General features: G+C 45.8%; 1 protein-coding gene across 11 annotated transcripts in view; it reads right to left on the bottom strand.

The window, feature by feature from the left end:
• LOC107380780 (eukaryotic translation initiation factor 4 gamma 1) overlaps positions 1–14270 on the bottom strand; it is an 84363-nt gene that overhangs the window by 10794 nt on the left and 59299 nt on the right. For all 11 annotated transcript variants that reach the window (XM_054742936.2, XM_070543356.1, XM_070543352.1 and 8 more), the window contains 13 exons: positions 10649–10841; positions 10404–10537; positions 7228–7350; positions 6114–6512; positions 4878–5024; positions 4541–4777; positions 4319–4423; positions 2016–2306; positions 1826–1937; positions 1631–1739; positions 1296–1549; positions 1071–1201; positions 776–948 (listed from right to left, as the gene is read on the bottom strand). In XM_054742936.2, the coding sequence (XP_054598911.2) occupies positions 776–948; positions 1071–1201; positions 1296–1549; positions 1631–1739; positions 1826–1937; positions 2016–2306; positions 4319–4423; positions 4541–4777; positions 4878–5024; positions 6114–6512; positions 7228–7350; positions 10404–10537; positions 10649–10841 (2408 nt within the window). The remainder of the gene's footprint in view (positions 1–775; positions 949–1070; positions 1202–1295; positions 1550–1630; positions 1740–1825; positions 1938–2015; positions 2307–4318; positions 4424–4540; positions 4778–4877; positions 5025–6113; positions 6513–7227; positions 7351–10403; positions 10538–10648; positions 10842–14270) is intronic.

The following is a 14270-nucleotide window of genomic DNA, read 5'->3' as shown; positions in this document are numbered from 1 at the left end:
ATTTCTGATGAATCATACATAATTTCTGAAAGACAAAAACTCCGGAAAGCTACTTTATGTACAGATGACGTTGCGCCAGATTACAGAATAAACTGTCAAACGGCATCTTAAGAAGACGGCCCAGTTCTGGACAAGATGAAAGCAAGATCTACTCGTACCAGAGAGTTAGGAACGGATCATGACCTATGGTGGCACACGGTGTAGGCAGAGTGATGGTATGGGCATGCACGTTTTCCAAAAGCACAGGGTCATTAGTTTTTACTGATGATGTAACAGAAGAGAAAAGCAGCTCGATGACTTCTGAGAGATTAACTTTCTCCTCAGATCCAACCAAAAGCAGCAGCTTAGTGGTCAATAGTACAATAGTCCTAAAAATACCGTAAAAATGTTCTGCAAAGGCCAAGTCTCACCGTCACACTCTGAAATCTGTTGGTTAGGGATTTCAGAAAAGAACAATACTCTGAAATATTGCCATATTAGGTGTTAGGATACTGAATTGATATTTAAATGCCGTGCACCATTTTTTAATGAGAATTTCCATGCAAACATATCCTTTGTGTGGTGCAATTCACACTCCGGCAGCTAGGAGGCAGCAGTTTTTACCGCCATCATTCTGACAGATCACGATGACTCTACATGTCTCTACAAAGTGTCTGATGTTAAATTCAGTCGTATAAAATATCATCTTGCTTTAGTATGGTTCAAATATATTCTCTCCTGTATTGTGAAACATTTCGTTTAGCCACACCCCCTAGGGTTGTTCAGATTCACTGACCCTTTATAGTACTGGTCTTTGGCCAGTATGCCGGTCTTAATGAGCTGGTGCAGCAGCTGGCCCATGTGCTCCCTGGCGATGGTGCTGCGCTCCAGCGTCGACTCCAGCCCATTTCGTACAAACACAAACAGCAGCCCGGTGCTTTTCAGCTCCTGTACACACTGCAGCGCCTCCTGTTGGGACATGGACAGAACTCATGAGACACCTCGAGTCCTCAAGCAGCTTCGTTTAAAACTTAAATCCTTCCTAAAAGTACGATGAGTTCTAGTGCTACTCTGAAGGAGTGCAGAGGTACCTTCATGTCATTGATGTGGAGGTACTCCTCAATGATAGCCGTGGACTTCCTTTCCACCTCCTCCTCTGTCAAAATGGGTTTGGAGGGGGTCTGGTGAGGTGGGGGAGTGGCAGCTGTCTCCCGTTTTTCCGCTTAAATGAAAAACAAAAGTAAAGAAAATCTTATTTATTTGTAGTTATTGAGCATCAAACAGCATAAGAACGGCTGCACCCTTCTCCAGCCCACCTTCCTCTTTGCTCCTGGCTCGCTCTCTGCTGCCTTTGTCGTCGGTCATACTCGCCACCCGACGAACGCGATCGGCCGACCCACTCGGATCTCTCTCTCGCTTGTGCTCCTCCTTCTCCCGGCTGAAGCTCCGCTTGGTGACCTGTAGCTGGTTTCGATCACGGTCGTCCCTTCGCTCCCCCCGTCGCTCAAAGCGTTCGCTGCCTCGTTCGGAGCGGTCGAAGCGCTCACCGCGCTCTCGGCTCGCGCTGTTTCTGTCAGAGGTAAAAACGTACATAGCTGTGTGGAACGGTTCGGTGCCTGTGGTTTTCTGGGCCATGGAAACAGTAGCTCACCTTTGAGGAACTTTTCTGTCTGAGTCCAGAGAAGAGCCAGACACGGACGAAGGCTGTTGCAACGCGGAGAACCTGTTCAGGGTGCTGGTGGCAGAACGGCTCCCCGACTCTGAGCATGCGCAGACAGAGAACGTTAAACGTGCTCAACCAGAGACCTGATCTAGGTCTACAGGCAAATGTGACCGGAAAGCCTACCAGAATCTGCAGGTTTGGCGCTGCTGCCACCGCTGCTGCCCTTACCCCAGCTCCCCCATGTGCCTTTGCCACCCGGGGCAAGCAACTGGTTGTTGAAGTCAAGAACAGGAGTCTGGAAAAGACGGGCTGCTTTTAAAAACCGACGTGTGAAAATGAACCTGTGGCCTGTGATAATCTTAAAGCACACTACCTTAGTGATTTTACTAAGGCGAGAGGTGTCAATAGGTCGGTTTTTGGAGATAGGAACTGTGTTCCAGCCGTCATCCTGTGGGGGTCCTCCTCTACCTGGGGTGTGAGGACCACCTCGACCCCCGGGACCTCCTGCGCCCATCCTGCCTCTTGGACCTGAACTACTTTCATTCTTGGAGATGAGAGCTTGCTGCACCTTCATCTGCTCCCTGTGTTCCTCCAGCTCTGCATCTTTATGGATCTGGTCGATGGTCTTCGGGCCCTGGTCTCCTCGACGGGGGACCCAGTTATTCTGGAGGCCGGTGGCAGAAAAGAAACTATCAGTGATTCCTGCGGGTTTAATGATGTTTGGTGAAAGTTTCATGATGTTTTACACTGATGTCATGTTTGACTTCCTGTCTGACCCAATCCCATCTGCTGAGCTTGACCCGTTCTGGAAGAGTGGCGCGTAAAGAATAAAGTCAAAGCATACATTTTGGTTGAAGCGACTCATCCCCATACTTCTGAAGCCTGTCCAAAACGCCACACTTGGTGGCCTGTGGAAACGCACCCATCCACTGTAACAGCGACTAATTGTTGTGATGCTTACTCGTCTGGTGGAAATGCTGACGTCATGACACCTACAGTAGATTAAAGCTGGTATGAGTCAGTCTCTGTACTTGTGTGCAGGTTCAGTTGCTGGTTGCAAATAATTGGAAGTAAGCAAAAGAACTTTGCAGTTGTGGTAAAACTCGTCGACTATACTGGTGCCAAAGCAGCAGCTATGGAAATGTGGAAGACAAAACATTAAAACGACGACGTTTTATGATACTGACAGTAGGGCTGCTCAATTAATCGAATTTTAATCACGATTACGATCTGAGTTTTGAACGATTATAAAAAACAAAACAAGCCGATTATTTGCTCCTCCCACTTGCGCTGCCCTGAGTTACAAATGAAGCGCTCCTCCACAGTGTTGCCAACTTGGCGACTTTGACGCTATTTCTAGCAGCTTCTCAGACCCCCTTCTTGACTTTTTAAATCTTAAAAGTACCTAGCGAACATCTCAGAAACATCTCTGGTAACCCTTAGCTACTTTCTGGATAACTCGTCGACATTTCCTGCAGGTTAGCTAAACACTCTGCCTGCGCTCCGGACCGTTCTTCAGGACATTAGGAAAGGGAATGATGCAGTGATGTGTCAGTCGCTAAAGAAACGGCTCTCAGAGTCGGCTCCCTGTTGGAGTAACCAGGGTGAGTGACACACACACCGCACCTGCGGACTCCTGAGCCGATAAAAACGGCTAAATGTGCGCGTGCGGCATGCGGCGTGCTAAACATACGTGCAGCTTGCCCCGATTGCTGTGAGACCAGGTTGGGGGGTGGGGGGTGCAGCTGTGGTTGAGACAATTATTACATTAACTGATGGACTTGTAATTAAATAGTTTATAAATAAGGTAGAAATAAGTTCCTCACGCTGATAAATAATAACGAATCTCTCTGAGGACACGGTGCTAGTGCACTCTCCTACAGCACCTTGACACGACTCAATAAATGTTATGCAACATTTTGTGAACATCAATTTATTTGCATTTATTTGTTATAAATGCCACTGTATAATTCTTGCTGTCAGTATTTGCCAGATATTGGTATTTGGGTCTGTACTGGTTAGACTTACAGAAGTTAAACCAAGGTCTATAGCCCTAGGGTTATAAACTATGAGCTATAAGTATATTGGTCTTTTTATACTGGGAATCAGGAGTTATTTTAGTGATCATCTTGTTTCTTATTTACTTTTGTCCTGATTGTGTCTTGAGCAATTTTATGACTGAATAAAAACAAATAAAATCAACATAAATAGAAAAATCGTCCTAAATAATCGTGATCTCAATTTCAGTCACAAAAATCGTGATTATTATTTTTGCCATAATCGAGCAGCCCTAACTGACAGTGACTGTACGCACATACGTGCACACAGGTTCAGTCGGGTGTGTTGAAGCAGAGACCTCCGAAACACGCTGGACAGTGGCCCTCGAGGACCAGGATCAAACACCCCCTCTATACAAGGTAGCTGGTACTGGTAATGCGTGCAGGATGGCAGGGATAAACACCTTACACATGAGTGATATCGTCACAAATAAAGTGCATGAAAATTCAGCAAAGTGTTAAAAGTTTAAATGCACAGCTGCGATACGGCAACTACTCTGCACCCAGTCTGTAATGATTGGTGTGACGGTGGGTATTATGCTGCAGGGGCCTCTGCCAGTAGATCCCTGGGATTTAAGCTTCAGTTCTTCATGCCACCAGCTTTTGTGTCATAACCTACCCGTCGCAGGTCCAGCACATCTTGCAGCATGAATCGGATTCTTGAGCTGGTCTTCCTCTCCTTTATTATTTTCTCCATCTGGTTGAAGTACTGGTCCATACGAGGCTGAAGGCAGGAAACAGAGATGAATGTGCAGCTTCTCCCCTTCCAATCAAAACCGTTTTTGACCCAGAACCAAAGCATTTCTGCTTCGGGACACTTAAGCTGAAGAATGTTCTGTACCTTGGCCTTCTCAAAGTCTAGGTCCTTGCCAATGGTGGACAACAGTCTGCACAGGCACTCCAGCGACTCCTCGTCGTGGTTTTTCAGCAGCTTTAAGATGCAGTCGTGCATGATGACCTCTGTGAGCATCTTGAGCTTGAACAGCTCACCAATAAACTTGATGTTGCCCATTGAGCGCCTCCTGGCCTTGTCTTTAGCTTCTGCTAGCTCTTCAACAAGTCGCTGCTTCTCCTCCTCCTGCCAGGCAAATGTCAACATTGTAAAGATAAGCCACGCCCCCTCTTAACAGATCATCGTTCTTACAACCCCGTCTTGATTTGATGGTATGATACTCTACCACGGAAGCAGCTTCCAGTTCTTTCTGCTTCTTCTCAAAGATCTCGTCGTCATCCTTATCTTTCTCAAACTCCTTCTGGCACCGATTTAGCAGCAGCTTGCGGAAATTCACAGTGACTCCCGGCTTGTCTGGGGTCAAAACTTTAAGCTGAAAAGACGAGAGAGAACCCACGTGAGAGCGGCTACTGGCTTTGTGCAGGACATCACTTAGGTCAGTGGCACAAGGACGTGGCTGAGGACGAGCGGACTTGTTGGTGACATACAAGTCACACGAGTCTTTGCTCATTAAAAACGGTGTTGAGTCAAAGAACATTTTACAGAATGTTACTGAGTACCTTAGACAAGCCCGTCAATAGCAAAGCCGCTATCGTTTTGTGCCACCTTGTTAAAGGATCAGGTTTCACGCTCCAGTACTAATGATCAGGTCAGTCTTTCATTGGGTCTTTGTGATGTCATAACAAGCTTTGATCATTAAATACGGTGAGAAATGCACAACTCTGCAGTTTTGCTATTGCGTCAGTAGCTCATAAAACCTGTGAATTTTATTTGAAGACAGTATTATTTCATCAATGCAGGAACACTATGTGAATAAATACTTTTATCTGACTCACAAAACACTATTAGGGATGTATGAAAACATCGATACACTGATATCTTGATACTGAATCGATATTTAAAAGCTATGTATCAATTTTTATCGAGAATTTACGTGAAAATTGTTTTAGTGTCGATCTTTTATGTGGTGCATTTCAAACTCCGACTGCTAGGTGGCAGCAGTTTTTACAGCCTTCATTCTGACACAACAACGAGGTCTTGTGAGAATACTGAATAGTGTCTTAGAAACGCCTAACCTGACAAGTATCGTCCAGCGTTCAGTACCGCCTCAGCTGTACTGCATTACTTATCGTTAACACCAGATTCTTGCCAATACACACCCCTAGATTTTACATGTATAAACCACTAAAACTACAAAACCCAGAGTGCACTGGAACAGCTGGTGATGTCACAAGCCCAGAACAATGAGACAGTTGCCTCTTACACAGAACAGTTCAGCGATTTAACCACAAAGTTGTTTCAGGGTTGCTCTGAAGGGCAAGAAAGCCTCTCAGGTCCAGCCTGAAGTGTTTTGTGGAAGAAGCTTTTAACTTGGGGCTTTCACACGTTTTCAAGAACTACGCTAAACCGTAAGAGTGGGGTTAGGCTCCTGTGTTCCCGTACAGACTGTGGCATCACTCACCCCCGAAAGACACCGGCACATGTTTGCGTAGGCCACTGAAAAGTCCGGCTCGGAGATGGCCTTCTCGAATGTGAGGTCTATGACTCCCTTCAGTCTCTCCTCGGTGTCCACAGTCAGTTCCTGCACCTGCTTCATGAGCTGCTGAAACTTCTGAGGCGTGAGTTTGTTGAGGATACTCCGGACGCGTTTAAACAGCTCCTGGGTTTTGACTTGTTCTGGGTCATTCTCATCAAAGGTCTCCCCAACGCGGCTCTGAGTCGGCTTCTTCACAGACGGTTTCCAAGCCTTCTCCGCTTTGTTGAGTTGCACGTCGTCACTGAGTGACATGCTGGTGATGATCTTCCTCTGCTCTTTTCTCGGGACCTGCTGAGAGTGACGTGGACCACCCATCCCAGGAGGCTGAAAGATAAGACAACACACTGTGACCTCATTTCCCTCTGGGACAACTTCCCTCGCATGAACAGTGCTGAGCCACACAGAGGTTGACTGTAGGTTCTTGTGTGACCTTGGTTCTCAGCACAGCAGAAGTGTCTCACTACAGGAACACCGTAAGCATGACCTCATCAGAAGTTGCCCATCTCATTGTTTGAATGCTGTTAAGCATTCAAACTATTGTTTTCCTGTTTTTCTTTATTGTTTGAATGCTGCTAAGCATTCTCTATTCCTCACTTACTTTTTGTGCTTTATTTGCTTGTTGGTGCTTTTTGCTTCTACATCTTTCAAGACATTCAGCTCATTTTGACAGTTTTGCTTTGTTTCAGCTTCAGTTCAGCTGTTCAGCAGCTTCAGCTTACAGTTTCAGCTATCCAGCATTCAAACAGCATTAGTGTAATAAATGCAATTTTTCTAGTTCTGACTGAAAGGATCGGCTAGCAACAAGCCTGGCAGGGCCTGTCTGCAGTCCACATGCACATGGACTTGAGTCAATGAAAAAGCTGTTTATGCAGGGGGACAGGTGTCCTTCAGGGTGATCAACTCCCCCTGAGAACTTCTGCCCATCAGAGCAGGACCCGCCCCTCACTGGCTGGCTGTGTGATATAGGACCTTCTGACTAGGTCACGTCTTGGGCGTTCACATAAAGACATCAACGAAACAATAACGAAAGGCAACCCACCAGTCCTCTTCCTCCTCCCATGCCAGGTCTGCCGAGGTTGGCAAAAGAGGGCGTGAAGTCAGGACCACAGTTCATCCCAGAGAGGCGACTGGGGTCAAGCTGACGAAGAGGAGTCTTGTTGGCCTGAGCAGAACAAAACCACAATTAACTGGGACAATTTAATCAGTTTCTTATATCTCATCACCAGTAAAGTGAGGAGACGTAATGAATGCTGCACCGTAACAGAGTTCCTAATAAAAGTGACTTTCAAAGAACCAATGGATGTATTTTAGAAAGGATGACGCATCATTTTAAAACTGTTTAAGGCCATTGTGTCCAGTCCTGGTCCACAAAGGCCCCCATCCTGGCTGTTTTAATGGTTTTCTGCTCCAACGTACACTTGTCAATGGTTTAATTACCACAAGCGGGAAAAAGTTGATTTTTTTGCAAGTCTCAAGTAAGCCTTAAACCACTAACCTCAAGTCTTGAAGCAAGATTCAAGTCAAGTCCCAAGTCTGAAACTTCAGATTTCAAGTCACTTTGAGTCATTTTTTAAAACAGATTTGCACATGTATCTCGCCTTTCTTTCAGCATTTTCTCCTTCTAGTGGTGCGACTACGACCAATGTGATTCATGTCTCACAATCGACCAGGACGTATGGGACACCCCTCATCAAACTTTAACGCTCCACGCTCTCAACAGATAAACAACAGCCAGTTCCTGTCCAGATGTCCTTCCAACTATACGCTTGATTGTTGCACTTCAAACATTCAGGCAATCCTGAACTAACTAGCTGCCCGTTATTCTGGAATGTGCTTGGAAAGCAGGATTTAAAATGGAATGGCAAAAACAGCATACGTGATAAAGCTAACCAGTATCGTAAACGTAGCCTGGAGAACATGTGCTCGCAAGGATTGTAGCAAAGAATGTACCACCTACTGTTCTTTACGCACCTTCAAATGTTGAACCAAGAGGACAGGTGTTCTTTTTCAAACTCTAATATTCTTGGAAGCTTTACAATTTACATTGTGTTATTGTCAAAGAATTTGCAGTTCAGTTACCTGAAGAGAGCATAACGGTGGATAGCTGCAGCACTGTTTACAGACACAGAGGGTTAGGCTGGCTCTTTTTAAATCTGGCTAATTTGACTGGCTGCACTGAGGCTCACACACACACATACTAGCCTATTGAGTGATGTATCAGTTTGTTAATACAGAAAGAGTGAAATGACTCAAAAAAGAAATAACAGATGATTTAGAGTAGATATCAGGTTAAATATCCACTATTTTCAAGTTTAAGTTGAGTCCCGAGTCATTGGTGTAAAAGTCCAAGTCTTTGAACATTTTTCCAGTCAGGTCTAAAGTCATATTTGTTGAACTGAGTCAAAGTCATGTGACTCGAGTCGAAACCTCTTTAGCACTTCAAATTTGGCAAAACTCCATCAAACACTTGTTAATTTATAAAAGGTGTGTTGAGCAGAAAAATCAGAAGCCACGACTGGACCGTCTTAGCCTGGCCTGCCAGACTCCTCCTCTGTTTACTTCTGCACAAAGGGTCTGGGAACTCTCCCATTCAAATAACCCCACCCCGTGAGAATTCTAGCCGAGCCAATCAGCGCTGAGCAGCGTACATCACACACCACAACGCCGAGTTTGTCATAATCGTGGTGACTGAAGTGGAGTTCGCTGCGGCTCTTTCCTCTGTTCTAAATGACTTGAACACGTCTTTAAAACCACAACAAGTAAAGCGTTAAAAGCCTTTCTTCTAAAGAAAGATGTTTGTTGTCGCCAGACGCCATTTTTGACTACAGCTAAAAAAAACTTTAGCGTTGCGGATGTCACACACACAGCGGCGCTCAGTTTCCCGTGAACAACGAAGACAGCGGCGGAGGTCGCCGCGGCTCTTTTCTCTGTTCTAAATGACTCGGATGTCTTTAAAACGTTAAAAGCCTTTCTTCTAAAAAAATGAAAGATGTTTGCGCCGTTGCCAGACGCAATATTTTTTACTACAATTAGAAATCTACCGCATCACGCGGTACAGTCGGGATTTCCTTCTTTTTCTGATTGGTCATTTTTGAGCTTCCTAGTCCTGCCCCTCAGCTGCTCATCTGCCCGTGAGTTACCAGACTCATTCTCTGTGCAGAATTCAACAGAGGACGAGTCTGGCAGGCCAGGCCAGGACCGTCTCAGGCTACGTTCACACTGCAGGCAGAAGCGCATCAAATCTGCTTTTTTCCCCACCTGAGACCCATATCTGATATTTTATGACAGTCTGAACGCGCAGATCCGATTTTTTTAAATGCGATCTGTGCCACTTGAATGCGTGATACTGATTCCGACACATATCTGATGTTTTTGAAAGCGACCGCAGTCTGAACGGTCTCCTCCTACGTCACAGAGTCAGCGGAGGTGAGCGTCGTGTGTGGATGTTCCTGAGGAGAAGCGCTGGCAGAAGGGTTCAGGAGTCTGTCTGGACATCCTGTTTTAGGTTTAGGAATTAAAAATACAAGAGAATGTAAATGGGAGCGGGAGGTGCGGCTGGAGCGAAGCGCCTCACCGGTCTCCCATCTCCACGACGGGGATTCTCCGTAAATGAATTAAGACGGGAACATTTTTGGATAATAATTCAGGGAGACGGCGGGAACAAGGAGTAAATTAGTTTACAGTTTTTAAAACAATTCCAGCCCAAAGCGGAATTAACAGGTGTGAAAGTTTTCACTGATAGTTTATCCACAGGATCAGGATGACATCACAACTCCGCCGCTCCTGGTTTCCGCTAGCCTAGTGAACTAGACCAAATTCTTGCTTTGCATACATTTATTTAGTCTGGCTTGCCAGGCTAGGTTTCCGCTCCACTGAGTGTGACTTCTTGTCTTCTGCGCATGCGGGTCGCTTTGGTGCCGCGGAGCGTTCACGCTGGAGAGAGTTTGATGTTGCATTTCAGTCACGTGTGAACGGCCACACAAAAAAAATCTGATTTACTCCAAAAAGTCACAATTGAGAATCAAGGCCTGCAGTGTGAACCTAGCCTACGACTCGTTTTGTAAATGTGTGTTTGAGAGTTCGTCAGTGCTGTCGTGAACGTGCATGTGCAGCGCGTCGTGCATTTTAAAGCGCTTTTACAAATAAAGCTGGTATGGTACCTAAGACCAGGCCACTGCCTAACATGCGACCTCGTCTGCGGGTCAGTGTTCGTACCCGGTCTAGGACAACGTCACTAATGGCTGGTAAACCCTCTGGTTTGTTCATGCTGGCCGAAATGAACTGGAAGCCCAGAAGAAACTCTCGGTCATATTTCTTCTTCTCTTCCATGTTGATTGGCTTCCACTGATCTGAAACAGAGCAAGAAGCAGAGTGAATCTTGGTCTGACCCACACATGGCTCAGGACAGGGAAAGGAGGACAAACTGAAGTCCAACTGTGCCTTCAGGTTTGCGGACCCACCCTCTTTGTACTGGTACTTCATGTCGGTGGCGCTCGGCTGCTGAGGATCTGGCTGAATGTTCTCAGCATCCAGCTTGTCCTCCTTGTCCTCCCAGGTCAAGTCTGCCTCCTCTGGGACAGGAGGGGAAGCAGCAGGGGGCTTTGGCTCTGGTGCTGGGGCCGGCTCAGGCTCGGCTCGCACAACTACCTGCTCCTGGATCAGAAAATTCTGTTAGAATCTTACAACCACTGAAGGCAGAACAAATCACGCCCAAAAGAATAAAATCATGTTTCCAGCGTACCACACAGAAATGGTGCTGGTCTCTACATGCTTTCATTTTCACATTCTTTATTACTATATGTCAAGTTAATAAGAAATCCTTGCCAGAAATGAGCCCTGGATGCAGCAGAAATTCTGGTTTGCTTCTCATATATAAATAAAAATTACCAAGAAATATCAGAGATGCAGACCAGCCAACCTGTCAAAATATTTTGAGTACCACTTGTGCGCCGTTTTTCGCGGACTTTTGCAACTCCATTGCTTTTCAAGCTGTAATCTCCCCATTCAATGGATGGAAAGTTTTACACACACACACAAAGTTTTCCTTACCAGAACAGCACCGAGTGGCGAACCGGAGGGGGAGAGGCGCAGCGGGCAGGACAGAGCGCGCGGGGGGGGGGGGGGGGGGGGGGGGGGGGTTACGCTATTGGTTAGCCAGGATAGTTTTTCTCTGCTTTTCTACGATGATTGATAAACTTCTTCACCACGCCGCTGAGTCGTGTTGTCAGACATGAGTACCACACGTGCATATTTGCCACAGAACACAACTTACGTACCCACAGCTTTTTGCGTAGTTTAGAGCGGTGAGTCGTACCAGCGTAAATACGTGCCAAATTGCGTACTGGCTACGCAAAATGTGTACAGGCTGGCAGGTCTGGAGATGGGAGCTTTTTTAGGATCACACTTTGGAGGTTAGCATGTCAGTACCAGAGGGTGTCAGATCAGAATTATCTTAGCTTTAGACAGAAACAAAAAAAAACCCACTTTGAAATGCTTCAAATGTAAGTTCCAGTAACAACACGGAAACGCTGATCTCAGAATACTAACAGGCTGCAGGGGGTGCTGAAAAACACTTCTCAGTCCTGCTGACCAAATACAGCTGTGAATTTATTCAAGTCTAACACGCTGGTTCACATCAGGGCTCTAACGGTACATTCACACCCGAGTCGGCCCAGTCTAGCCCCAGTAAGTTGTTTGTGTTCACTTCTGGGTAATCTGTGTGTTTTTCGTGCTCAGCTGACAGTTTCTTTGGGACCTGCTCCCCGATGGTCAGCTCGGTGCGAAGATGACCCAACACATCCACTACCGACTGGTTGGCTGGCTGAAGTTCATACATACTTACTAGAGGGAGTCTCTTACTGGCGGGTAGTCCGCCAGCAGCAGCTTCCCACATGCGAGATCCATTATCAGCGTGGATGCAGTGTAGTATACATCTTCTCTAACTGCATTTGGGACCTGGCGTGGCAGCGCGAGGACAGGCTGCGTTGCAGCACCACTGCTCAGCAGGAGAGTAGGAAGTAGGGGTCGACAGATTTATCGGTTGGCCGATTAATCGGGCCGATATTTAGCATTTTGTCATCATCTGCATCATCTGACAAGCCGCTTTAATACAGCCGATTTAAAGTCAGGCACCTCCACGGGCAGCCCGCTGCTGCTAAAGCCAGTGAAGGACCCCAATCCAGAATACCTCTGAGTGAAAGGTGTTTCAAAACCCTACAGCTGTATATTTAGTGTGAGTTGAAAGTAAAATATGAAATAAAACTTAACTGAGTAAAACAGAAAAACGAGCCCTAAGAACCGCCGCTAACTGACAGCATGCTGCTAATGCTAGGTTAGCTTGTAGTCAACTTTAAAGACCGTCTTAAACTCTCAGCTGCTTTGTTGTTTAACATGTTAGCTCCAGTTTTACAGGTGACATTATTTTCCTGTATGGGAGTCGGAGAATGTCACTGTGCATTAGAGAGGAGAGCCCTGCAGCGCCTGCACCCCCCTCCCGGTCGTGTTTTGTATTCAGAACTTTTTGTCATGTGGGTCGGAGCTGAGGAACGTCACACGCTTCTCCGGTTCCCACTTGAATGACACAGTGACAGAAAATGATCTCTATATAAATGCAGCTCTTGGTTTTTCTGTTTACCGCATAATCTGTCATCAGAAACGTGTTCTGACTAAAGCAGGGATTGAAGCAAAAAATTCTCATCTGACTGAAAATTAAGGGGGGGGGGGGGGGGGGGGTTGGGGGGCTGCTAACATTGTTTACACGCAGCTACTGTTCGGGTTTTGATTGGTTTGAAGGTCAGGATTCTTGTTTCTGAAAAATTTGGAATAACCCGTTCACATACACAGTGTTTAACAGTGTGGGTGTCGAGATGTCTTTGAGGTTAAAAAGATGATAAGTATTAAAGTACTCTAGGGGGGTCGGGGGCATGGCCCCCCTATAAAAAAATTATTGGACATTTTATATTTAAACGCATCAGTCTGGTGCATTTTTGGGGGGGGGGAAGTAGAGTTACAGGCTATGTATGATAAAGTATCTAAACATGTTCATTATAATGAGATATTTGAGCTAGCAACGTTTTCCTGTCCTTTCTTCATCCATTATGAACACAGACTAGAGTGAAATCCGCTGATGCATCCATGCGGCTCAGTACCAGAACTGCACTAGGTACCAAAAGAACCAATCAGCTGGCAGAGCTCCATGTTGAACGTGTGAGCTGCAGAACTTGCAACACTACGTGTCTCAATTTAAGAAACAAAGTAGAATCCAGCTGCCGTTGTTTATTTGTTGTTGTTGTTTATAGAAACTAAATATATCTGCAGGGCTTTAGGCCCAGGGCAGAGTTTTAGACCTCAGACCAGCTTTAGATCATGACCTGTTATTAATAATATCATATTCTTTACACCAACCTGTAATGTTCACAGACATCCAAACCTTAGAAATGAAAGATAATCAATATTAAAATAAAAAATATTAATATAATTTTTTTATTAAAATTAGTTATCTGTTATACTTATTTACATATGAGAGTAATATGATTAATAATATTTAATCTTATCTTAAATCATTTGAGGGTTCAGTGCATTCACTTAATATTAATTATAAAGTTATAAATAACAGGTCTGGGCATAGAAAGTGCTTGTTCAGCAGCTCACCTGTTCCACTGACGGGGGAAATCCTCTCATCAGCAGGTGATCAGCAGAGTGCCGTGACTGAACACCGGCCCGACAAAAACAAAGACGACTAAAATCACCGACCTCAGATCAGCCCACCGGGAATTTGGGTCCTGGTTCCGCTCATCACGTTTACTCTCGTTGTGGTATCAGAGCTTTATTGGCTCTGTTAGAATCCCAGCGCCTGGTGCGCGCGTAGTTTGTTTGTGCGCACCGCGGGAGCGAGCAATGAGCGCACGTGTTTCTGCAGCTTGGGCGGTGCAGAAGTGCGCGTTTCAATTAGCAACAGGAGAGAGCGAGAGACTGCTAAACCCAAGCGAACGTGAGAAGAGATTTTGACAAAACTTTTCTCCGATTATTCCAACTGACGGATTTCCATCGCCACGACGGAGAACTTTAATCCCTGGACTAAAG

This window comes from Nothobranchius furzeri, chromosome 13 (assembly GCF_043380555.1).
Source record: "Nothobranchius furzeri strain GRZ-AD chromosome 13, NfurGRZ-RIMD1, whole genome shotgun sequence".
Classification (NCBI taxonomy): domain Eukaryota; kingdom Metazoa; phylum Chordata; class Actinopteri; order Cyprinodontiformes; family Nothobranchiidae; genus Nothobranchius; species Nothobranchius furzeri.
The sequence above is the reverse complement of the archived record's forward strand: the minus strand, read 5'-3'. Positions and strand labels throughout refer to the sequence as shown.